This window comes from Podarcis pityusensis, assembly GCF_964106645.2.
Source record: "Podarcis pityusensis genome assembly, chromosome: 11".
NCBI lineage: Eukaryota > Metazoa > Chordata > Lepidosauria > Squamata > Lacertidae > Podarcis > Podarcis pityusensis.
Genome location: NC_138036.1, coordinates 56,654,650 through 56,680,726, shown reverse-complemented (window position 1 = coordinate 56,680,726; position 26,077 = coordinate 56,654,650). Strand labels below are relative to the sequence as shown.

The 26,077-nt window shown below is 44.4% G+C and overlaps 1 protein-coding gene and 1 long non-coding RNA gene across 2 annotated transcripts in view; one reads left to right on the top strand and one right to left on the bottom strand.

Annotated features, from left to right (window-relative positions):
• GOLM1 (golgi membrane protein 1) overlaps positions 1–20,235 on the bottom strand; it is a 29,996-nt gene extending 9,761 nt beyond the window's left edge. Inside the window, exons 1-4 of the mRNA XM_080972946.1 lie at positions 19,853–20,235; positions 7,215–7,365; positions 5,869–6,048; positions 2,513–2,567 (exon numbers count right to left, since the gene is read on the bottom strand). Coding sequence (XP_080829072.1) covers positions 2,513–2,567; positions 5,869–6,048; positions 7,215–7,343 — 364 coding nt within the window. The 5' untranslated portion in view covers positions 7,344–7,365; positions 19,853–20,235. The remainder of the gene's footprint in view (positions 1–2,512; positions 2,568–5,868; positions 6,049–7,214; positions 7,366–19,852) is intronic.
• Positions 2,576–5,796, top strand: LOC308458543. The gene is made up of 2 exons (XR_013977540.1): positions 2,576–4,317; positions 4,759–5,796. It is a non-coding gene; the product is annotated as an uncharacterized lncRNA (long non-coding RNA).
• Positions 20,236–26,077: the final 5,842 nt, after the last annotated feature.

The following is a 26,077-nucleotide window of genomic DNA, read 5'->3' as shown; positions in this document are numbered from 1 at the left end:
GGTGAACAGGCACAACTGAATATCACCCTATACATGAATCGATAAGGATTGCAGCCTTAGAAGCATTATTGCAAGGGACCATGAAGCTATCATCCCAACTTCCATCTGCAAGAAGAATTTTCTGTTCACCTGAGTCCAGATCCACTTTTCCCTCCCATACTTTTTCAAAGCTCCCCCTCCCTCCCAAAAAAAGAAATAGCACTTTGGGTTATTTTGTTTGCTTTTGCACCAAAAAATACTGGGAGAATATTGAAAATGCACATTTTTAAAAGAAGAGTATTAACTGTATTTTCCTCCATATAACTTTTTGAGTTAATCTTTATAGTCTTGCATGATTCGAGCCTGAAATCCAGTAGCCTACGACTTCCATTCCTATTCCACCTGGTTCTTTTCCCTTGAGATTTGTGGACCTTACCTCCTGCAACAACCTTTAAGTCCCTCACAAATCCGTGTTTTTTTTAAGATGAAAGTTCTCCTCCCTGGATACAGTTATTTATCCCTTGATGTCTGGTTAAATAAGATTTATTTATTTAGCTCTCTCATCACAGTTCATATCATTAACTACTACATTAGAACTACATTAAGTGCATAATTAGATGAGATGTTGGAGAAGCCATGTCTAGCTCTCTTTAAATTTTTGAAAACACAGCCATAAGTAGCCAAATTTGAAATGAGGCTATTGCACTGGGGACAGGGGGAGGAGAGAGGGAGTTAACATTTCTACCATGGCATTTCATAGAATCATAGAATCATAGAGTTGGAAGAGACCACAAGGGCCATCGAGTCCAACCCCCTGCCAAGCAGGAAACACCATCAGAGCACTCCTGACATATGGTTGTCAAGCCTCTGCTTAAAGACCTCCAAAGAAGGAGACTCCACCACACTCCTTGGCAGGAAATTCCACTGTTGAACAGCTCTTACTGTCAGGAAGTTCTTCCTAATGTTTAGGTGGAATCTTCTTTCTTGTAGTTTGGATCCATTGCTCCGTGTCCGCTTCTCTGGAGCAGCAGAAAACAACCTTTCTCCCTCCTCTATGTGACATCCTTTTATATATTTGAACATGGCTATCATATCACCCCTTAACCTCCTCTTCTCCAGGCTAAACATGCCCAGCTCCCTTAGCCGTTCCTCATAAGGCATCGTTTCCAGGCCTTTGACCATTTTGGTTGCCCTCCTTTGGACACGTTCCAGTTTGTCAGTGTCCTTCTTGAACTGTGGTGCCCAGAACTGGACACAGTACTCCAGGTGAGGTCTGACCAGAGCAGAATACAGTGGCACTATTACTTCCCTTGATCTAGATGCTATACTCCTATTGATGCAGCCCAGAATTGCATTGGCTTTTTTAGCTGCCGCGTCACACTGTTGGCTCATGTCAAGTTTGTGGTCAACCAAGACTCCTAGATCCTTTTCACATGTACTGCTCTCAAGCCAGGTGTCACCCATCTTGTATTTGTGCCTCTCCTTTTTTTTGCCCAAGTGCAATACTTTACATTTCTCCCTGTTAAAATTCATCTTGTTTGTTTTGGCCCAGTTCTCTAATCTGTCAAGGTCGTTTTGAAGTGTGATCCTGTCCTCTGGGGTGTTAGCCACCCCTCCCAGTTTGGTGTCATCTGCAAATTTGATCAGGATGCCCTTGAGTCCATCATCCAAGTCGTTGATAAAGATGTTGAATAAGACAGAACCCTGTGGCACCCCACTAGTCACTCTTCTCCAGGATGAAGAGGAACCATTGATGAGCACCCTTTGGGTTCGGTCAGTCAGCCAGTTAATTGATGATTATTCCCTTTTCCCAAAACTATCCCCAATTGAGCAAACAGAAGCTGGCAGGGGCACCATGGCAATATTAATAAGAAAAACAGCATTGAGAAAGGTTTTAAAAACCAAAACCCTCCCCCAGAATGACAATCTTGATCTAATAAAAGAGTCCCTTTCTGGCTGCTTTTAAGAAAATAAAAAAAAGGATTTCCTAGGTTGACGCAAGGCTCTGTCTTCAAGTACAGTGGTGCCCCGCAAGACGAACGCCTCGCAAGACGAAAAACTCGCTAGACGAAAGAGTTTTCCGTTTTTTGAGTCGTTCCGCAAGACGAATTTCCCTATGGGCTTGCTTCGCAAGACGAAACGTCTTGCAAGTTCTTGCGAGTTTGTTTCCTTTTTCTTAAAGCCTCTAAGCCGCTAATAGCCGCTAAGCCGTTAATAGCCACTAAGCCGCTAATAGCCGCTAAGCCGCTAATAGCCGTGCTTCGCAAGACGAAAAAACCGCAAGACGAAGAGACTCGTGGAACCAATTAATTTCGTCTTGCGAGGCACCACTGTAGTAAATTTCTAGGTCCCACAGTTTTATTCTGTCTCTGTTTAAAGGGGGGGGGGTTACATTCTGAAACAGCTACAGCTGCCCCCATACTTTCCTACTATTCCAACTTTGGGGAAAATGTATCAGTAGACATACAATGGGCAAAGGTATAAAAATAAGCAAACTTAATTGCTGTGCAGAAGGTGCTTTGCTGAAATTTACCTTTCAAATTCTGGATCAGTCTTTCATTTGTTGTAATGTTATTCATCAGCATTGCCTGAATGGATGAAAGAAAGAAACAAGGGAATTGTTTGAGTGCTTGAAAAACAATGGCTTCCATTTCTACATTACCCCAGCCCTATATATTCGTTGCCTATGTTCAGCAGGCAGAAGAATCAAAAGAGCAAAGATCGCAGATTGGCCATGGGGCAAGCAAGAAGACTCCACTGGAATGCTACCTAAATGCTGGGTATACTTTTAAGAAAACAAAAAAAATATCCCCAAGTGGCATAAAGAATCATCTTTTTCGGGGATTATTAACACAAGGATAGGTAGAATATACATCAGGGGTCAGCAAACGTTTTCAGCAGGGGGCCGATCCACAGTCCCTCAGACCTTGTGGGGGGCTGGACTATATTTTTGGGGGGGAAATGATGCAAGAGCACCATGAGCCCCAGTGGCTGCTTACCTGTGCGAGCCGCAGGGGCTGGCGGTGGCAGAGGGACGATGAGCGGCGCACAAAAGGGCTCCAGAGAGGGGCTGCTTAAAATGGCGGCCGCTCGAGCACTGCTGCTGCTGCTGCTGCTGGCACCAACAAAGCCCAGCCCCCTTCCTCCTCTAGGCAGGGCAGGGAGAAGCCAGGAGGAGGGAGGGAGGAGGTGCCGCTGCTGTGTGAGGGAGAGGGAGGGAGGGAGAGCGAAAGTACGTGTGTGCTGGCGACCCACACAGCGATTCCCGGACCGTCCACGGGCCAGATCCAGAAGCCAATTGGACTTGATCCGGCCCGGGGTCCTTAGTTTGCCTACCCATGATATACATAAATAATTATAACTGTTTCAGCTGTGATTCTCAGGATCATCAAAGCATCCAGCAACAATACGCAAATCGGTATACTGCACTTTTAATTCATCCCCAAGCATGAAGCTCTTTCCTTATCAAGCTACCTCAATTTAGCCTACAAGTTAAAACTGTGTGTGTAAACTTTCCTCACAAAGAGAGAGACCACTGAGGTGGCTGGTACCATTTGCTGCTGGTTTTACAAAATCCTGTGAAGCCGTATGGAGCTCAAATTCAAACTAGCTAGGAAACTCCGCTTAATTATGTGGGCATAAGATCTGGCAAACGCCTTGTAGCTAACTCTGCACGAAGTTAATGCAGGCAACAGGAGAGGGAGAGATCAGCAAATACAGAAGGCCTTTTGTATTAGCTCTCCTTTAAATCTCGTTCTTAAAATAATACAGCAAGCCCTTGTTTGTGTAAAAAAGAGAGCCGATTCATTTATTACAGCTAGAGCTTAGATATCTGATCACAAAGTTGAACTGTAGCTAGTTTTGCAAAAATGTCTTGCTCCAGCTGGAAGGCAGATGGTAAAATACTGCTGGTAGTAATTTCCTGGAGAAAGAACAGCTACATAAAAATAATCAATTCAGAGCATACAAACTACTTCATTGTATATCTGTAGGATACATGTGTCAGTTTATTATGATCAAGTCTGTGCTGGACTACTGTGCAAATATAGAATTATAGGTATCAGATGGATAAGCCATGGTTTGCCCAACCCTGGCTCATGTTTAGACGCCCCCAAACTACAAGCAGTACAAACTTTGGCCTACAGCTCATGTTTTGCCTGCAGCTATACAGACTGGCTTAGCTCCAGGCAGTGCAGCAGTAGCAGGATGACCAAGCAAGGAACAAAATGGCTGCAGTTTTCTCTATGAGCGCCTGTGGCTATACACTCTGACATGGTTTGGCTTAGTGCTGCCTGTGAATCAAGGCCATGGAGTTGTATCCATTGGTTGCTGTGATGAGTATGAGTTACTCGTGCGTAAACTGGTGCCTCTCTAGGCTAATTTGCCTTGTTAAACCTTTCTGACTGCACAGCCCTTTCTCATCATGACTGTCTCAGTCACTAGCAGAATCCGTCAGTGGGCGTTTCTTGAATCTCTTCCAACATAAGAGTTGTTTGACACCCAATCTCCTCCACCTCTCACTGCGCGGGAGCCTTCTGCGCAGGGTGGGCGTGGGTAGTGGGGGACCTGTCCCCTCCTCACTGAGTTCCAGTGAAGAGTCCGTGAGCCCTCTCTCCGATTTTCCCGTCTGCTCACTTTTGTTCCTGGTGTTGCGCTTAAATGCTTCCCCCTCCACTGAGTCGCCTCTCCCCCTGCTGCTGGGTCCTTCTCCAGCATCATCCAGGAGCCTCCCCTTCGCCTCCCGCTCTGATGTCAGTTCCCTGACAGTTGCATGGGCAGAAGGCAGCTTGTAGTCCAATCTTTCCCTTCCTCTTCTCCCCAATGTAGACACCAAGGACCCTCTCTGGAGCAGTGGTTCCCAATTGGTGGTCTGTGGACCCCAGGGCTCCCATGTAACCCACCCAGGGGATCCGTGGCACAGTGGCACCTTTCACACAACAAAAGCGTGGCTTTTGGAAAAGGGGAGGCCTTCAGTACTTAGCTAATTGGTAGCCACTGCTCTAGAGTGTTGGGGGACCTCCTGAGTGTACGCAGTTGCAGTACAAAGGAATTGGCCAATCCTTCCATCCAATTTTGGGCAAATCCCCCTTCCCTCTGCAGTGGAGAAAAAGCACACCAGGTTGCGTTTGCAGGTACATTTGTATGCAGCCCAAAAAACCTACCAAAAACCTCACAAGGGCACTTCCACAGCAGACTCTCTGCTGAAATATGTACATTTGCAAGTACCTTTTTAGGATCTTTCTAGATGCTGAGGTTTTTCTAGGATGAAGTCACAGCTATGACTCAACCACCCAAAGGACAGTGTGCTACAATTCTTCCACTGTGGAGAAACGGCTAGTAATCAACGTTCAGACTGTTAATCCAGTCTGCCAGTAGATGGAAATGATCCCACCAAGCATGACATTTCACATCCCTCGCAATGTGGAAGGAGCTGTTTGTTAGTCTCACAGGTTGTCATACCATCTTCACAACACCCCACTTCAGTTTTCCTCTTGCGTTTTTTTTCCTCAAGAAGCTGCTTCCAGCACAAGGTGTGTAAGTAATAATAAACTCTCTTTAAAATGTTTAAAATGCCTTTTTATTTTTAACCTCATTGTTTTGAATGTAGCATTTGCCACCCTGGGCTCATTTGGAAGAGTATTCTTTATTCAATAAATAATAATTTTATATTAAATAGTATTTCTACAGTTTTAAGGCACCTTCGCTTTCACAGACAGCAACAATGGCGAGGCCCTGTCTATTATGGTAGAAAAGAGGCAGTACTGGGATTTTTTTGACCCTAAAATAATATTGGATAAATCCACTGTTTCTTTTGCAGCAGTAGGACAAAGGAGGAGCTGCATAGAGAGGCCCAGAGCAGAGCGACAAGGATAAATAAATAGCTCTTACCTTCTCATCCATGTGTATTTTGTTAGTGTTTTCCATCTGGAAGTTATGCAGGCTCTGAATTCTGTCAATCTGTTCCCTCTGTTTCTGCAGCTCTCCTTGGAATTCATTTTTTTTAATTTCTACAGCACCTCGTTCTACAGCCACCCGGCGGACTCTTCCTTCTAGCTCCATTATGCGGTTCTAAGAGGCAGCAGATACAAAAATTCAGAAGAGAATGTTGGCAATCTTTGCTGTAAATGCGTGTAATCAAAATTTTAACTTCCCATTCTATGCTTGCAGAAAACAAAATTGGCCACTGCACAATTACCAGTCACCTGTGAGCCCCCCCTGTGAGCCCATGCTAAATGCTTCTAGAACATGGGATAGGATGGATGGTAAGGGAAAAAATCACTAGGAATATTGATAATCAGTGCTGATGTGAGGAAAGATTCTTGTTCCTTGGGTTGGGGACAGACAGGATTGTGTGTAGTTAACAAGAAGTGAGGCAAAAACACTGTTCGAGTAGAGAGAGAAGGGACACAGAAGGAACTATTTTCTCTTAAGTAGGAAGTAAGGCAGAAAATGGACCAAGGGGCAGAGGTGTTGGGGAGATGGATGATTGTTCCCCACACTAATTCAAAACAGCCAGTCCCAACTTTGTCTCTGGGTCTGTGTTCATACATGTGTATCCATAGGCATGAGAGAAACAGAAAGAGTTTTTTACATTGATATAGCAGACAGCAAGGGTAGCATAAGGTAAAGGTAAAGGGACCCCTGACCATTAGGTCCAGTCGTGACCGACTCTGGGGTTGCGGCGCTCATCTCGCTTTATTGGCCGAAGGAGCCAGCGTACAGCTTCCAGGTCATGTGGCCAGCATGACTAAGCCGCTTCTGGCGAACCAGAGCAGCGCACGGAAACGCCGTTTACCTTCCCACCGGAGTGGTACCTATTTATCTACTTGCACTTTTGATGTGCTTTCGAACTGCTAGGTTGGCAGGAGCAGGGACCGAGCAACGGGAGCTCACCCCGTCGCGGGGATTCAAACCGCCGACCTTCTGATCGGCAAGTCCTAGGCTCTGTGGTTTAACCCACAGCACCACCCACATCCCTAAGGATAGCATAAAGCTCCACAATTTCCTGGTTGAGCAGGATTCAGTATTTAACTACTATCGTCACAACCTTTTCCCAGGCACTTCTCTTTTCTCTCACTATTTGCTCTCCTGGCCAGCATCCAAATTCCTGTCAGGTATGATGATTTGGAAACCCTGAAGTGCTTTTTAAACTTCAATAATTCACTGCAATTCTGAACAAAGGAAAACATCTTTGCTGATTCCATCAATGTGGAAAACCAATAGAAGACTAATACCTGCAAATCAATACTGCGGGAACTTGCAATCCAGTAATTGAATCCCAGAACTATTATACAAGCCACAAGTGCCGCCACTAGGAGGGGTGGAGACTTCATCCCGCGACGGCTATTTCCTAGTCCCACCATCTCAAAGTGAAGATACTAATACCTGTTGATTGAAAGGGGGAAAAGGCATATTTACATTTCCCTTCGCTGAACTTGCAATTGCATCCACATCACACCAGAGACACTAAAAAGCCCAGTTACAAGCTCAGAAGTAAATCCTGTTGATTTCAACACTTAAATCTTATAAATTCCAGTTCTCTTGTTCTACAAAGATGGATGAACAAAGCACAAATACAATCTGTAAACAAACGAAATAGTCTTTAAAAAGTTTCTACCATTTGTTTTATATAGTATCTCCTATTAACATCAGTCAATAATTATTTTTTTAACAGTACATGAAATCTTGAGATCATTTTAAAATAAAGGTGGTAGAATGAATGAATGAATGAGGCAGAAAAGGTCTTAGTTACTGAAACTAATATACTTATATTTGATCATCTTCAGTTGTATCTCCTTGAGTAGCCCTATGGCAGCTGCTAGGGAAGGGGAGAGCTGCCTCAGCTGGAACACTCAGAGAGCAAAGTTGGGTAGATCATGTCATATCAGTTCTGAATTTTACGCAAGAATTATCTAACTTATACAGTGGAACTTCAGTTTTTGAACGTACAGTCATACCTCGGCTTGCAATCGCTGCGGGTTGTGCGTTTTCGGGTTACAGACGCGCCAAACCTGAAAGTACCGGAACAGCTTACTTCCGGGTTTTGGCAATCGCGCATGCGCAGAAGCGCTAAATCACGCTTTGCGCATGCACAGAAGCGCCGAATCGTGTCACGCGTGTGCGCAGACGCAGTGCTGTGGGTTGCAAATGCTGCGGGTCACAAACGTTTGCAACCTGAGGTTCCACTGTAATCCGTTACAGAAGTCCTTTCGACTTCCGAAACATTCGAAAACCGAGGATCAAAGGGCTGTCAGCAAGTTCAATGGGGAAATTGAGAAATGTGCCTTGGAAGGTGAGCTCTTAATTTGTTATTATATCTGCACTTTAAGTCCGATTTGGCATATCTCCCCTGGAAAGGCTAATGTCTGATGCAACGGGTGTGGGAAAATTAATGAGCAAATGCCTAGATTTGATTTCATCGGAACTGAGAGAAGATGGCATCTGCCAGCAGCGAAATGACTTTTGGATTGATTCGGCATAAACACCAGCGTGTGAGGAGATACTGCAACAATAGGAGAGTCAAGCACACAAAATTCACATAGAAACACATCATTGCTTACTTCAACTCGCCTGTGGAAACAACTCAGAGGCCATGAAAGAAGGAAGGTTAACAACAGGAAGATTTAAAGGAACTATTGGAAACTCAAGGCAGTAGAGATATAAGATGATCAGACCTACCCCGAACTTGAAGCATGGGAAGTCCCAATAAAAATTTATAATTTGGCAGAATATTTGGACTATATGATATGTATTTGTATAATTTGGAACATTTAATGTGATTTGATTGGATTGTTAAAATGGAAAGTTTAATAAAAATTATTTTTTTTAAAAAAAGAGAAATGTGCCTTGGAAGCCGTTTGACTTCCGAGGCGCGTTCGAAAATGGAAGCATTCAATTCCGGGTTTTCAGCGTTCAGCTTCCAAAACGTTTGTCAGCCGAGATGTTCAAAAACCGAAGTTTGACTGTACACTTATTATCTGGAGGCGAGGAAAGGGGAAACTAACTATTCTGCTCCTTCATTCACACAACACATTGTTACAACATTGATTAAAATTGATTAAAAAAGCAATTGTCTCTTTCTGCCTGTGTTATGCTTGCGTTTGCATCTATTTTAGAGAAATATTTCCTTGCCAATTAGGCCTCATTCTCAACAACCGTCTGGCAACATGAGCAAACCTCCATTTCAACAAAACCTGCAATGCCCTCGAAGAAGCGGTGGCGAATGAAAGTTTAGGTTTAACAAAAGTTCTTACTGTCACCCATTACTATAATCCTCAGCACAAACATTATAGAAAACGTAGGAACAATTGTGTTCATTTTTTGCCTGGCTTCTCTCTAAAATAAGATATCCTAAAGCACAATGCAACCAATAGATTATACTAAAGAATAACAATTTAATAATGTGTTCAGTTGATTGCTTTGTGTTAAACACACCATTAAAACATGATGTATAATGGGAGTTAGCAAATATATAGAGCTGATTAGTACAAGCCTCAATGAAATTAACGAAGCTTGAACTAAATAAGCAGTATTAATATTCAATATGCTGTCTTTACCAGTCAGCCAGACCCATTTTTATCCATTCCACATTGGGTGGGTCTTCACAGAGAAGTGCCTTTGAGGCAAGAGCAAAGTCCCTCTTCTATCACTGCTGTGGCAAAGATTTCCCCCCTGGTTCAGATCACATATCTCTTGGTTTTTAAATCAGACTACATCTTGCATCAGCAATTATTAAGGCTGCTCTTGAAAACTGTTCAGTGGTACAGAATGCAGCTGATCAGTTTCTGGAAGGCAGGAAGATTAGGGAATGCAAATTACACCCGGGTTCCAAAGTCAGCCTTCCAAGCACAGACCCAGGATGATAAATGTAATCTCTTTTTTTATTTTAATGATATTTATTGAGAATTTTAAAGTTACAAAGAAAAAAGAAGGAAAAAACAAGAGAAAGAGAAAAAGAAAGAAAAAAGTAGATAAAAGTAACAATTACAAATCAGTAAAAACCAAAGTCAAAAACAAAAAACAAAACGCACAATGCATCAAAATCAAAAAGCCAAAAATAAACAAAAAATTTAAAAACAAATCCAATATTCCCAAATCCTTAATTTTCATTAACTTATTTCATCGACCTCCTCACACCTCCCTTTTTTGTATTCTAGTTATTAATTATCTCAGCAAATCCTTTGCATCTTTCACAATATTCTGTCATTAAATTACCTTAATCTATTTTAACCTTATCTTACCATAAAAAACCCTAAAACTTAAAACTTAAATCTTATTTATACCAAATTCTTTTAACCATAACATATTCTTACATAATTCTTTTTAACATTTCTGCTAAAGCCAAATAATTTCATTCCAACATTTTTCTAATACTCATTAATTTTACAATACTTTTCTAAATAAATTTTTAGAACTTTCTTCCAATCTTCATCCATCGTCTCTTCTCGGGTTTTGTCAGTCCTTTCTATCCCATCCATCTAGTCCATCAACCTGGAGACATTATATCCGAGGCTCTTAAGTCTTTTCCATGTCCCTTCCGCAGGTCTTCTTCATGTTTATACCCGTACTTTACTTTGTCTTCTGCTCCTTTCACTCAGGGAGACTCCAGCTTGACAATATTTTTGTCCCTTCTCGACAAGTCAGCCCCTTTTCCATAGTCAACACTGAAATCCATGTGGTATTTAAAGGCATGTTTCAAGGTCCCTCCAAAGTTAAGGGCCCCCACAACTCCGAACTTCCCCCGGCCCAAAGCCAGACTTGAAAGGTCAAAACATCCCTGCATAGGGGGGTCCATCCAGCCCCCCATCTCCAAGCCAAACAGAACTCCATCTCTCCAAATCTGACTTTTCCCAGGTTCATTCGTCAAATCCACCAACTCATGTTCCTGCTGGGCCACAGCTCCCTCCATCTCTGCCACCCGAGGTCCAGCAACAACCTCCTCCCTCATCTGATCTGTCAAAGCACATTCCTGGATTAATTCCTGAGTGGGTTCTATATAGGTACCCACTGCCTGTCCAAAATTTCCAATCGCAACAGTCATCAAATCCATCTTCTCATGTAACTGTTCCAATAAAGCACTTGTCTTGCAAAAGGCAAGCACCAGAGCCTCTGAGCACATTCTTGTTCAAGGTCAAAGTCTGGTCCCACGATCTTTAATCTTAACAGCTGCAAAGCTCCCCAGTTCGACTTTAATAACAGTTTCACAAGCTCCCTCTAGGGGAAACAATTTCTATTTGTATCCATCTTTTTTTATTATTATTATTAAAAGCAGATCTAGCAACAAAGTTTTCCTTTCTCGGATATTTTGTCGATATTTTGTTCCTTTTAAATGCGAAAGGGAACAATGGAGTCAATATGTTTCTCTTCTTTTAACTATCTGTCAAAAACGTTTGTCCACAGTCAATGAACTTCCCCAAAACGTCTGTCCTGACACCCCGCTCCCAGGTTCAAGACGGTGGAAAATTGCCTTTCTTTACTCTCTTTTCTGCAGGTTTAAACGGTCTAAAAAAGGTTCCCCCCTCTTCTCCTGCTTCCAAGGGGGGTTCAGTAATTTTAAATGATGAAAATTTAATCCTTTACACACGGCTTTCTAAACTCTAGCTTGCCGTGTCTTTGCTTCAATCTATCTACAAAAGCGGAAGGCGGACTTTCTGTTTAGACCTTCCCACTTTCGGTGCCTAACTAAGAAATTTCATAGTCCAATTTTCCGTTCTACTCACGGGCAGTTGTTTAAAATCCAATTGTCCACAGGAAAAAGTCAGCGCTCTCCGGCAACAGCAATGCGGCTTCACTCCGTGAAAGAAGCAGTCGATTCAAAGCACCGCGCCACTCACCCCCACGTCACTCCGGATCCCCAACAGGGTTTCCCCGCGAGTAGGGGGGGCGCAAAGGTGCCAGCCGAATCCCACGTCCACAGGCTTCTCCCGCCTGTGGTTTTTGAAGGGTCTCCGCCTCGCCATGGCGGTTCAGACCCTGTTTTCCACGGAGTGGATTCCTCCCAATCGGAGGAAATCCGCCATTGCCAGAGGCGCCAACCCGGAAGTCTCGATAAATGTAATCTCTAAAGCCAAGGACAGCTAATTTGTGGCCCTGAAGGTGAAGGCTCCCATCATCACTGACCGCTGGCCATGCTGACTGGGGCTGATGGGAGTTGGGAGTCCCACAACATCTGGAGGGCCACAGGTCGGCCAGCCCTAAACTGCCCAAGGCCCTTGTTGCTGTTGTTTAGTCGTTTAGTCGTGTCCAACCCTTCGTGACCCCATGGACCTGAGCACGCCAGGCACTCCTGTCTTCCGCTGCCTCCCGCAGTTTGGTCAAACTCATGCTGGTAGCTTCAAGAACACCGTCCAACCATCTCGTCCTCTGTTGTCCCCTTCTCCTTGTGCCCTCCATCTTTCCCAACATCAGGGTCTTTTTTCCAGGGAGTCTTCTCTTCTCATGAGGTGGCCAAAGTATTGGAGCCTCAGCTTCACGATCTGTCCTTCCAGTGAGCATTCAGGGCTGATTTCCTTAAGAATGGATAGGTTTGATCTTCTTGCAGTCCATGGGACCCTCAAGAGTCTCCTCCAGCACCACAGGCCCTACATACCTTGAATAGCAGAGCAACCTAGCAATAATGAACAAGTAGCTGCCCAGAGGAAATGGCAGGATGGCTCACAGCGTTATTATTTGCTTAGCATCATATCCTATTACTGGTGCCACTTAAGAAATACAGGAGAGAGCCACTTAAGACATACAGGAGAGACCTATTAGGATTGAATGCTTTTGCTTTCTCATACAGCTCGTTTCAGCAGGGACATCAATCACTGCAAAGCCAGATAAGGGATGCCATGGAATACAATGAAGAGACAATTTCAAAATGACATGTTCCTCCCCTTCCCTGGTGATGATATTGTGTGACTGAGGATAGGCTGGTCCTTGAGCAACATGCCAGGGTGGATGCTAATCATCACTATCCTCTCCAATGTTCCAAGGCAATCTTTATGTTCAACTAGGGACGCGGGTGGTGCTGTGGTCTAAACCACAGAGCGTAGGGCTTGCCGATCAGAAGGTCGGCGGTTCGAATCCCCACGACGGGGTGAGCTTCCATTGCTCGGTCCCAGCTCCTGCCAACCTAGCAGTTTGAAAGCACGTCAAAGTGCAAGTAGATAAATAGGTACCGCTCCGGCGGGAAGGTAAACGGCGTTTCTGTGAGCTGCTCTGGTTCGCCAGAAGCAGCTTAGTCATGCTGGCCACATGACCCGGAAGCTGTCTGCGGACAAACACCGGCTCCCTCAGCCTATAGAGCGAGATGAGTGCGCAACCCCAGAGTCTTCCACGACTGGACCTAACGTTTACCTTTAGGATCAACAAGATCCTCAAGGAGGATCTTGGTAATACTATGTCAAATATAAAAGGTAAAAGAATGAAGAGATAAGGAATGCTTCTGAGCTTCATCAAAGCCAGTTCTGGAAGTCTTCCAAACAAAGTGTCTTATAATAAGGAACACATCCTTTTCTCCCCTTATGATTTGTACTGAACCAACAGTGTAGGGCAGAAAGCAAATATTCCACATCACCATGTCTGACTTGAAGTTAAGCCCAACAACAATAAAAAACGCTGCAAATCTTAGTCTACTGCATGCTGCAAATCACACTTGAAAGAAGTGATGCCACAAATAAATGCTATTTATCTGATGAATTATCTGAAAGTATAATTCTGACAGCATACGGCTGGTAGACATTGCTTGCAGATGACTTGCTTCAGTTATCAGGAAAAGAGAAAGTCTTTCCCTAGAGGCACAGTTTCCATATGGGAGGAAAAGAGGAAGGACCGGTAAGTACATGCTGAATCACTAAACAGAGAGACTCAAGCCAAGAATGGATAAATCTCTGTGGGATCTGTGGAACACATGGCAGAAATCACTGTGATTTCTGTTTTAACCCAAATACAGCAGGCTAATGTTTTATTTATTTATTGAATGAATGAATGAATGAATGAATGTATACAGCCACCTATCAATAAATAAATATTCTCTGGACAGCCTTACACCAAAACATTTCTAAAATATACACAAATTAAAGCAAATAAAAACAGAGGAAACTTCCTTAACAACAGAAAGGGCATTACAAAAATGTACAACCCAGACAATGGTGTCCAACAATTCTGTGAACCACCCTGAGACCTTATGATGAAGGAAGGTATATAAACCAAAACAAATCAAAACAAGAAATGTTTGTAAGGAACAGGATGCAAAGTTGTTGCCAGTTCACAACCCTGAAAATAGGAGTATATTGCTCAAGGCAAGAGGCAAAAATGATGGCTTCTACTCCCCATTTCTGCCCTGGTCACATTGGTCTGGCTCACTTCTGTCTCCTGCATAGTCTTCCAACTATTTTGAAAGCTACTATTTCTAGCCTTGAGTCCTGCTCAAATCAACAGGCAGGGAAAGGGGTTCAAATGACAGGAGAGGACAACTGGAGGAACAGTAAAGAAAAACCTTGCTGCACTGGGAAATACACATATTTTCTGGTTTGGGACTCATCCAAAACACTGTGCAGTACTGACTGTATTCAAATAGGAGGTGGCAGGATTTGTCTAGGTCAAATATGTTAAAATTTTAGCCACTAAAACAAGTAACAGTGTACTCACTGGTATTTTAAGATTAGAAACATGGGAAGCTCCTTATATCAAGTCCATGTAGTTCAGTGTTGACTGGCTCAGAGCAGCTTACAAAAACTAAAACACTAAAAGGACCTAACAAAACAATATAAAAGCAGTTAATAATTTCTTCATGGTATTTATAAGCAACCTTCTGGGGACATGCCTCCACAAAGTGATGCCTAAGAAGGGAGTATGCTTTTTAACATAAATTGTTAAATTATAATTAGTCAATGATGTATATAATGTATATATCTAATCTGTATTATGGTTTGTTTATTTACCGGTATATAGCAGTTCTTCAGTGCAACCTGAAGGTCTTTACCAAAATGTGTTGGCCACTGTACCATTTAATTACCGTATTTTTTGCTCTATAAGACTCACTTTTTCCCTCCTAAAAAGTAAGGGGAAATGTTTGTACGTCTTATGGTGCGAATGCAGACTGCGCAGCTATCCCAGAAGCCAGAACAGCTGTTCTGCCTTCTGAGATTCAGATTTTTTCTTTTCTTGTTTTCCTCCTCTAAAAACTAGATGCGTCTTGTGGTCTGGTGCGTCTTATAGAGTGAAAAATACAGTGCCTTTCATATTTTCAGTAACTACTTTGAAGCTTTGCTGCTTTTTGCTTGCTTGTTTAACCCAAAAGCCTTCTATTTGTGATCCAAAGATACAAAAACCTTAAACCAGGTGTGTGCCAAGGGTTGCTAAAAGGAGCATTTACACACTATTTGCTTTAACAGCCAAGCTTCCTTTTTGAAATGTAAATGGAATGTTAATGAGTAACACTTATAGTACTACAGTACTGCTTTACAACCGCAATTACATAGTTCTCTGACCAAACCAAGAATTTGGTGGTAATTCATACTGAAATTGGTTATTCTTTACCAAATAACTTTTTTTTAAAAAAAGCATTTGTCTTATTATCAAAGATCCTGCCTGGAATGGATGGTTGCTTTATCAATAACATTCCATTATGTTCGCTTGTCACTTTTATAAGCAAAACATCATAAAGGGTCTAATCTTGACAACTTAGAAAATTAGTTGAGAAGTTTAAACACCCTCACCAAACTCTGCATATGGTTGAGCATGTGTGTGCATGAGTGTGTCTGCGAGAGAGAGCATGCATGCTGTTCTACAAACTCTCCCCCGATGTTTCCCCCCCTTTTCCCACAGACCCCAGTCAAACCTTTACTACTTTGTTTCCATAACTTGGGGTACAGTACATTTTAGAGGCACGTATTTTACATATCCAATGCCGATCTATGCACAATGCAAAACAAACAGAGAGAGAGAGAGAGATAAGTATGCAGCCACCAATATCCCCTGAAGTCTTTTCAGAGCCCCATAAACTCTACATTCAGGGAAGGGTCAGAAATTGAGCAAACTCCAAAAAGTACGTTTTTTTTCAAGGGCTGGGAATAACTTCATCATGAGGCCACCTGGTGATGGTGGGTCCCTGAAGAAACCAGGTGTTATGTACTGAGTTGAATAGGATTCAGAATGCAGCAGTCTGATTGGTCCGCAGGAGCCACCCAATCCAACGCCAGGTGGAAGTGAATCCGCAACCTGATTGGTGTACAGGAGAATACCAGAATTAGCCAATCACGTGGGACCCATTGTGTAAATAATGTATATAAAGCTGACATTTTGGGGGAACTTCCATTCCTCACTACTATGAGCTGAATAAAGAGCATGAAATCCACTCTCGACTCCAAGTAAATTTCACCATGGTGCCCCATAAGCAGAAAGCACACAGGGAGAAGTTGCCATGGTAACAGGAGGCGTGGTGTCATCATGGGGGGGAAGTGGTTTTTTTGCAGTAGGCTTTTGAAACTGAGGGGGGATACTGGAAGGCACTGGTGGAGGCTGCACTGAGCGGCGGGGGGCGGGGGGGGGGCTGGATGGCTGCTGCTTTGGATCCAAGCTTGCTGAAGCTACTAGGGGAGGAACAAGAGACACTCTTAGGCCATAATGTTCTGCATGCACATTCTCCACAGAAGGCTTTAGATGTAAATATGTGTAAAATAAACCATATTTCTGAAAAAGACGCTAGTCTCTGCTGTACCACTTTCCAAAGCAACACAAACCCTAGTTAAATGCCAAGACCCCTGGAAACTCTTGCTCAGCAGAGATTGGGGTGGCCTGTAACATTATGTTAATATCCAACATTATGCTAACATCTAAAAAAGTGTAATATAAACACCGACAACTGGGAAACACTGGCTAGCGAGTGCTCCAATTGGAGAACAGCCTTTACCGAAGGTGTCGTGGGCTTTGAAGACTCTCGAACTTAGGACGAAAAGGAGAAACGTGGTAAGAGGAAGGCATGCTTGGCAAACCATCACCGTGATCAACTCCCACCCGGAAACCTATGTTCCCACTGTGGAAGGACGTGTGGATCCTGAACTGGCCTCCACAGTCACTTACGGCTCTATTAAAACAGTGTTCATGGAAGACAATCTTACTCGGCTGCGAGTGACGCCAAAGAAGAAGTTAATATCCAAGCCTTCATATGTATTCCAACTGATTAAAAAATGCTCACTGTAACGAACTATATTTTCCCATCAAAGCATAATAAATTACACTACAATGGTTCTATTTTTTTCACAGTCAGCGTGTAAAGAACTGAAGTCGCAGTCTGCATGAGGTTTAATTCTAAGGGGACAATCCTATGCTCAGTATAAAGTCGGCTGAGTGATTTCAGGGCGCCACGTTAGTGCTTTTACACTGTCAGAGAAAGAGCTACATTGGTTGGGCAATCTTATTCCCTTGCGTGCATCATCAACAAAAGGGAAGAAGTAAAAGCTTCTCACGCACCCTTCCCATACTGCCTGCAGCAAAATGGCAGGGCAATAGAAGTGGTTATTGCCCTGCCTTGTAGGTTCCCCCTCCCTCCATAAATATGCAGTGAAATTACTCTTATAATTTAAACCTGATGCACAGTGACGTGATTTTTGGATTGTTGTGTCATAATTTGCACACTGTCTAACAGCAGAAATAAAATAAAGCATCACTCATTATCATAATCACATGCAGTGTAATCCACCTACAGAATAATGCAACTCCCCAATAAATAACTCCCCCTCAGGTGTCACTTACTACTGATACTTGCTTAGAGAATGTATTTATTCGGCATTGTTTTTTGAATACACCTAGAGGGCCGTATAAAGTTGGTTGACTGCAGCCCACATGATGAGGGTAACTCATCTTCATCATGAGAAATGTTTGTTTCTGAATTGTTAACTTTTCCATGTACAAAATAATGCTGAATTCTTAAGAAATTGCATGTCTTCTCAAGTGGTATTTTAAAGCTAACATTAGTGTCATCTTTAGTGTACTGCATTTCAATTCCTTAAAAGTACTGAGACTAATCTATGTATTATCAGGACAAAAAAGAGAGGGATTAAGCAATGCATACAAAATAACCACCAACACTTTCTTTGTTTGCAACACAAGCATTTTATACCCAAAAGAATAACTAACTTAGCAGCAAATCAAGTTAAAACTAGTCTACCTGTATTGTCAAAGTGATGTTAAACTTTTAGAAGCTAAAAAGGGGGGTAATTTTGAGTAAACTAGTTAGATTTTTTTTCTATCTGCATTACTGCTGAACATATAGCCCAACTGAGCAATCAGAAGTTTGTGTTTTTGTTAAAGATTAGGTAAAGGGACCCCTGACCGTTAGGTCCAGTCACGGACGACTCTGGGGTTGCAGCGTTCATCTCGCTTTATTGGTCGAGGGAGCCGGCGTACAGCTTCCGGGTCATGTGGCCAGCATGACTAAGCCGCTTCTGGTGAACCAGAGCAGCGCACGGAAACACCGTTTACCTTCCCGCCGGAGCGGTACCTATCTATCTACTTGCACTAGACGCGCTTTTGAATTGCTAGGTTGGCAGGAGCAGGGACCGAGCAACGGGAGCTCACCCCGTCAGGGGATTTGAACTGCCGACCTTCTGATCGGCAAGCCCAAGAGGCTCAGTGGTTTAACAGAAATTAGATAGTACAGTAGATATGAAAATCTGAACATCAAATAGGAAATACTTCAAAGATACCATGCAGCAATTCAACAACATTTTCGACTCCCCTGCAAAAGCACAAAGACATATTAATAAATGTCACAACCTGAAACACTCAGTATAAACTATCTGAATCACAGAGTAAATTATTTAACCACAGGGTCTTAATCTCAAGATATTCCGTGGGCCCTCTTAAAAATCAACTAATGACTTCAGCGTAACTGGATTCGTGGCAACTTGAAGTATCTCAAACATAAACCAGAACTGGGAATTATTCTGCATTTATGGGATGACTTTTTCAACCAGTGCAAGTAATGAGATCCCACAACCTACATCCTCCTTCTTTCCATGCCCCTTTCAGAGGTGCCAACGTCAACAGTGGTCTCTTCTTAAGAGCAACCATGACCGAGCAAGTTTAATTTTCCAACCACCATGAGCTACTTCACTCCCTAGAAACGTCAGACTGCAACCTTCTCAAGCCAAAAGTCTTTTTTAAGGGGTGAGGAGCCATAATCCTGCTGGATTGCGCTTCTTTTAGATGGGCAGGAAAGCCTTTTGGAGACATTGCCAAAGCGCAGGTGAGGCTCCCCGAGGAAAGGAAGGGCGCGCACTCCTACTGCGCCCACCCCATCCCCACCGTTCTCTCGTCGGGTGGGAGAAAGGGGGGGTGGTCTGCTGGGGACGCCTCGATTTGGGAGGCGGGGTGGGGTGGGGGCTGACCTCGCTTTAAAGCGCCATCGGAGCCCCTGATAAAGGCAGAGCCCCCTTCAGACCAGAAGAACGCGGGGAGAATTCGGAGCGCCCCCACATCCCCTCGCTCCAAATGGAAAGGTCGAGGGGGGGCGCAGGGAGAGGCGGCCGCGCGCCCAGGGGACCCCGCCGGCAGGGCAAGCAAGCGCGCCCTCCTCGCGCGGGGACCTCGGTGCGCCCCGAGGAAGACCCGCGGCGCTCCTCCGCGCCCCTTGGCTCGCGGAACCGCGCGCGCAAGAGAGAGAGAAAGAGCCGGCCGTGCGCGATGCGCCCAGAAGCGCCGGCCTGCACGGAGACGCCTCCTGCCCGCTTTCCTTCCTCAGGGGAAGAAGAGGGCCTTTTTCTCGGCGCTGCCCCTTCCTCGGCGCAGAAGAAGGCAGGGTCTGAGGAGAGGCTGCCCGCCGCGCAAGGCGGAGAGGGCCGCTGGAGGAGGCGCGGCACGGATGCAAGCGCCGCGTTCGGGGGCTCACCTTCCGCGCTCCGCGCCGCCTGTCCTCACCGGCGAGGCCCGCTCCTCCCGCCGGCTGCCCGAGGAGCAGCAGGGCGAGCGCCGCTCCCTGCCCCCGGGGAGAAGGCGAGGAAGCTGCCCGGGGAAGGGTTCTCCTTCCCGGCGCCTTGGCAAACCTCCCCGCCTTCCTTCAGTAGCAGCAGCCGCCGGCCGGAGCGTCTGGCTGAGGGAGAGGAGGAGGCGGCGGTGGGGAAGCCCAGAGGCGAGTCGGAGGAGCTGGCGCTGCTGCTGCTGCTGCAAGGAGGCACTGCGGGCAGAGCAGGAAGTGCAGCAGGCGGCGAGGAAGCGGCGGGAAGAGCTGGCGAGGATGGCCGGGCAGGTTGCGCGCCAGGAGCTGCCCCCGCGCCGCCCCCGGCAGCTGCTTGCGCGCGCGCGCTCCGAGGAGGAGGAAGAACCGGCTCCGTCCTGCAGCACCTGCTCCCTCTCGCCCGCCGCCCGCTTCCTGTCTGGGGAAGACGGGCCCGCGAACAAAGGCTCCTCCGGAGAAGGGCGAGACAGCAGCCGGTGGAGCCAAACAACGCGAGCCTTTCGGGGGGGGGGGTCAAGGTACACATTAGGGCGCACAGAGGAAGCATTTTTATTAAAGGAAATGGGAAAAAAAGAGAAACGGTTCCTCGAGAAAATGCACAAATGCAATAGTAGTAGGAAAGAAGGAAGGGCCGCTAGTGGTTTGCAAAAAACGAAATATGTAGGTTTAAAACACAGTAGAAGTGATCCCAAACGTTATTAACACACTGCTGCCGACTAAAAGTTGCATGATGCAGCAGAGAACATCAGCCCTCAGTGATGCACATATTCATAAAATAAACATGAAATGGGATGGCTGGCACAATTTCAAACTATGCCTTCCATGGGAAGCCTATTGTTCCAAAATGACACAAAGGCTCCTAATGGTCTTTTTTTGCAAGAACAAAGTCTGATCAAATCTAAGCTAGATGTTTAGGATTGCAGACCTGTTTAACATAACCTTAGCATACCAGATTTGTTCAGCCAGTGAAAGGAACTTTGTTTTCTTTTTCTGTTATTTGCCTATACAGTGGTACCTCGGGTTACAAACACCTTAGGTTACAGACTCCGCTAACCCAGAAATAGTACCTATGATTAAGAACTTTACCTCAGGATAAGAACAGAAATCGCGAGGCAGCGGGAGGCCCCATTAGCTAAAGTGGTACCTCAGGTTAAGAACAGTTTCAGGTTAAGAACAGACCTCCAAAACGAATTACGGTAAGTTCGTAACCAGAGGTATTAGATAAACAGGAAGAAATAAAGGAAAGCTTTGTTAGACATTTCAAAAGCCTCTATAAAGCTGGCAGTGAAACAGATGAAGAAATAACAAAATACCTGCAACGGAAAAACATAGAAGATACGGTAATCAGGGATAAGACTGAATACCTAAACTCCCCTTTATCTACAATGGAAGTACCGTACATCAAGCGATAGTAAAACCTAAAACAGGAAAGTCCCCAGGACCAGACGGTCTTACCACAATGCATTACAAAAAAAATAGAGGATTCCCTAGTCTTACCTATGAAATTATTGATAAATAAAATTTTGGAAAAAGGAAAAATATCTAAAACATGGCAGCGAGCACACATAGTAATTGTATTAAAACAGGGCAGAAATAAAGAACTTATAAACTACTATAGACCGATCTACCTACTTAATAATGATTATAAAATATAAGCGGATATCTTGGCTACAAGATTTTTAAAAGTATTGAACAAATATATTAATCAAGATCAGGCTGGTTTCCTACCAGGCAGGAAAATGAGTAATAATATAAGGGCAGTAATTAATTCAATAGAATACCTGGATTTGAACCCAAACAAATAAGCAGCTTTTATATTCGTAGATGTGGAGAGAGCATTTGATAATGTGTCTTGGAAATTCCTTGAGAAAACAATTGAACAAATGGATATGGGAAAACAATTCACAAGGGGCTTAAAAGCAATATATGAAGGACAAAATGCAAACCTGATAATTAATAATGACATGACAGAATACTTTAAAATCGAAAAAGGGACCAGGCAGGGATGCCCACTTTCACCTTTATTCTTCATCCTAGTTTTAGAAATATTAAATGAAGAAATAAGACTAGACCAGGAGATGAAAGGGATAACCCTAGGAAACAAATTTTATAAGTTACGGGCATTTGCAGATGATTTAGTATTGATGGTAGAAAACCCAGAAGAAAGCATCCAAAAGGTATTAGAAAAAATGGGAGAATTTGTCAAAGTCTTGGGGTTTACATTAAACAAAGAAAAAATGAAAGTAATGGTTAGAAATATGGGAGCTAAAGAAAAAGGAGCTAGAAGAAAAAACAGGATTGAATATAGTAAAAAAAGTAATATATCTGGGTATACAATTACAGTGGTACCTTGGGTTACAGACACTTCAGGTTACAGACTCCGCTAACCCAGAAACAGTACCATGGCAGCAGTGGGAGGCCCCATTAGCTAAAGTGGCACCTCAGGTTAAGAACAGTTTCAGGTTAAGAACGGACCTCCGGAACGAACTAAGTTCTTAACCAGAGGTACCACTGTATTGGCTAGGAATACACTGATCTTATTTTATAAATTTATTTTATTTGATAGTTTTTATGCTGAAGGGAGAAGAAACATTTAATATTCCTTTCATCTTGTTAGATGCAGAGTAGAAGTCTTGACATCAGCATCACTATGTCAGGGATTAGATGATCCCTGAGGTATTGTACTTTTCAATTTTGATTCTTATCTCTAGAGATACCTAGCCTGGATCTCTGTATCCCAAGTGAGTCTGAAATTATATTCTACAATTACTCAGATGATACATGCTCCTTTGGTACGTCAGTACAAAACAGGAATGACATCTCAAGGCTGACAGAAAAAGTATCTGGTTCTTCACATGGTCAGGTGCCTTTTAGCAAGATGGCATTAAACATTTTCACCTAAAGGCTTAGATGAAAACTTTCCACAGAAGACAGATCTGCTTAAGGTGCAAAAAGCCTATGACAGAGGATCAGACCATGGAGTTAAAAATCTGCCAACGTGATAATACAAATGCCTTGTACATGGACACATGTTCCTTTCTGCAAGGAACCATTACAGGGCTGGAACTTAAGTGCTTACAGATGTGCTGCTTCAAGCACATCTGTGGGCACCAAAAAGATGTATAGCAGGCCTTGCATCTGAATTTTTAGGGCTCCTCCACAGCCTGTTCATTCATCCTGGTTTGCAAAGCTTGTTGTTGTTGTTGTTTAGTAGTGTCCGACTCTTCGTGACCCCATGGACCAGAGCACGCCAGGCACTCCTGTCTTCCACTGCCTCCCACAGTTTGGTCAGACTCATGTTTGTAGCTTCAAGAACACTGTCCAACCATCTTGTCCTCTGTCGTCCCCTTCTCCTTGGGCCCTCCATCTTTCGCAACATCAGGGTCTTTTCCAGGGAGTCTTCTCATCTCATGAGGTGGCCAAAGTATTGGAGCCTCAGCTTCACGATCTGTCGTTCCAGTGAGCACTCAGGGCTGATTTCCTTCAGAATGGAGAGGTTTGATCTTCTTGCAGTACATGGGACTCTCAAGAGTCTCCTCCAGCACCATAATTCAAAAGCATCAATTCTTCAGCGATCAGCCTTCTTTATGGTCCAGTTCTCACTTCCATACATCACTACTGGGAAAACCATGGCTTTAACTATACGGACCTTGCAAAGCTTAAAGGTAAAGGTAAAGGTACCCCTGCCCGTACGGGCCAGTCGTGTCTGACTCTGGGGTTGCGCGCCCATCTCGCTTAAGAGGCTGGGGGCCAGCGCTGTCCGGAGACACTTCCGGGTCACATGGCCAGCGTGACGAAGCTGCTCTGGCAAGCCAGCACCAGCGCAGCACACGGGAACACCGTTTTCCTTCCTGATATAAAGCGGTACCTATTTATCTACTTGCACTTAAGGGTGCTTTCGAACTGCTAGGTGGGCAGGAGCAGGGACTGAATGACGGGAGCTCACCCCGCCGCGGGGATTTGAACCGCCGACCATACGATCGGCAAGTCCTAGGCGCTGAGGTTTTACCCACAGCGCCACCCGCATCCCCCTTGCAAAGCTTACTCAGTGTTTATTCTTATTTGTCTAGAGGGGAATTATAGGACAATGAGCATTCATCCTGATTTGCTTGTAGGCTGTTTGCATATCTTCCCAACAATGATTTGTTCATCCCATCCCTTTCCTAACCACAAAAGTCAATGTTGTTGTTTTTTTAATAGATTTGGTGTGCTAGGGTGACAGAGCACTTCAATCCATTTAAACTGTGCAAACGTAAATATCTGGTATTAACTTGAATCCTTCCCACAATATTGTGACAACCTGGAAGCACCCTCAGAAATAATAATAAAAAAAACATTTTCATTCCATGAGCTGCAGAGGGCGAAGGAACAGTAGGCAGCCAGAACAAACAGAAGGTTGGGAGGTGAACTTTAAACATCCGCACCCAGCAAGCATGCACATACAAACCTTCGCTGGTTGCCTTTGTCCCAGAGGCACTGCAGTTTCTTAACCAACTTGGCAAAACTGCACTGCCCCTTGGAAATGCACAACACCAACTGCTAGAGTGGGTGCCAGAAAGTATCCTTCCAGTGGTGATTTCTCCCCAAAATCATGATTCCGCCCCCCAGATGCTCACTTAACTTTAGTAACATTAAACATGGCACCTTTAGAATAATTGTTCCAAGGGTGCACCTAAAGCAGGGGTCAGCAAACTTTTTCAGCAGGGGGCTGGTCCACTGTCCCTCAGACCTTGTGGGGGGCTGGACTGAGGGACAGTGGACCGGACTATATTTTTTTGGGGGGGGGATGAACGAATTCCTATGCCCCACAAATAACCCAGAGATGCATTTTAAATAAAAGCACACATTCTACTCATGTAAAAACACACTGATTCCCGGATTGCGGGCCAGATTTAGAAGGTGGTTGGGCCGGATTCAGCCCCCGGGCCTTAGGTTGCCTACCCATGACCTAAAGCAGGGATCAGCAAACTTTTTCAGCAGGGAGCCGGTCCACTGTCCCTCAGACCTTGTGGGGGGCCGGACTGAGGGACAGTGGACCGGACTATATTTTTTTGGGGGGGGGGGGGATGAACGAATTCCTATGCCCCACAAATCACCCAGAGATGCTTTTTAAATAAAAGCACACATTCTACTCATGTTAAAACATGCTGATTCCCGGACTGTCCGCGGGCCGGATTTAGAAGGCGATTGGGCCACATCCGGCCCCCGGGCCTTAGGTTGCCTACCCATGACCTAAAGCAAGGGTATTGCTCCACTGTTCCCTTTGGAGGGGTAAATTTACTATAGCAAAACTCCCTCTGGCAAGGGGCAAGCACATAGCAGGTGATTGCTGGAGGCAGCATAAAAATAACATTGTTTTATGTATGTATGGACAGTTCTCATCATCCCTGACCACTGGGCATGCTGGCTGGGGCTGATGGGAGTTGGAGGCAACATAATAGATGCCTAAGGAGTGGTGCTCCTCTCAAAGTAGTATTGGGAGTGGGGTGGGGGGAGAACTGGTATTGGGAACCAGATGAGAAGGAAAGGTGTCAGGCGTGTTCATTCCTATCTACCCTTCATCAAACAAGTTATCAGAGGGCAAGCTACCAAAAAAGCAAAACAAGAGAACAAATACATCATCAATGAAACATTGACACTATATAAATTTCGTAAATATTACATCTCCCTCTTTTTTCTATAGATACATTTGGTGTAGACATACAAAACTCCCATGTCACTGAAAGCTTGATGGAAGAGAAAAGTGCCAGCCACATTATTATTATTATTATTATTATTATTATTATTATTATTATTATTACCCCATCCATCTGCCTGGGTTTCCCCAGCCACTCTGGGCAGCTTCCAACCGAATATTAAAACAATACAGTGAAAGAGGAGGGCACAGTCCAAATTGCTCTTTCCTAGAAACTTTGTTCCATTCCCACACTTCCAGTTTTCTACCTCACCCTCCCCACCTGACAGTCAGCATCCTGTGCACATTGGGTATGCCAAGCTCTCATTGGGCTCTTCCTCCTCCCCTCATTTATTTTTTCCTTTTGTATTTCTGCAACCTTTTCCCTACCTGACCGAGCAGGTGGCGGGGTCCATGGGCCGGTTAAACGACTCCCATTGGCTGCTTTTGGCCCATGGGCCTTAGGTTGCCGACCCCTGACTTAA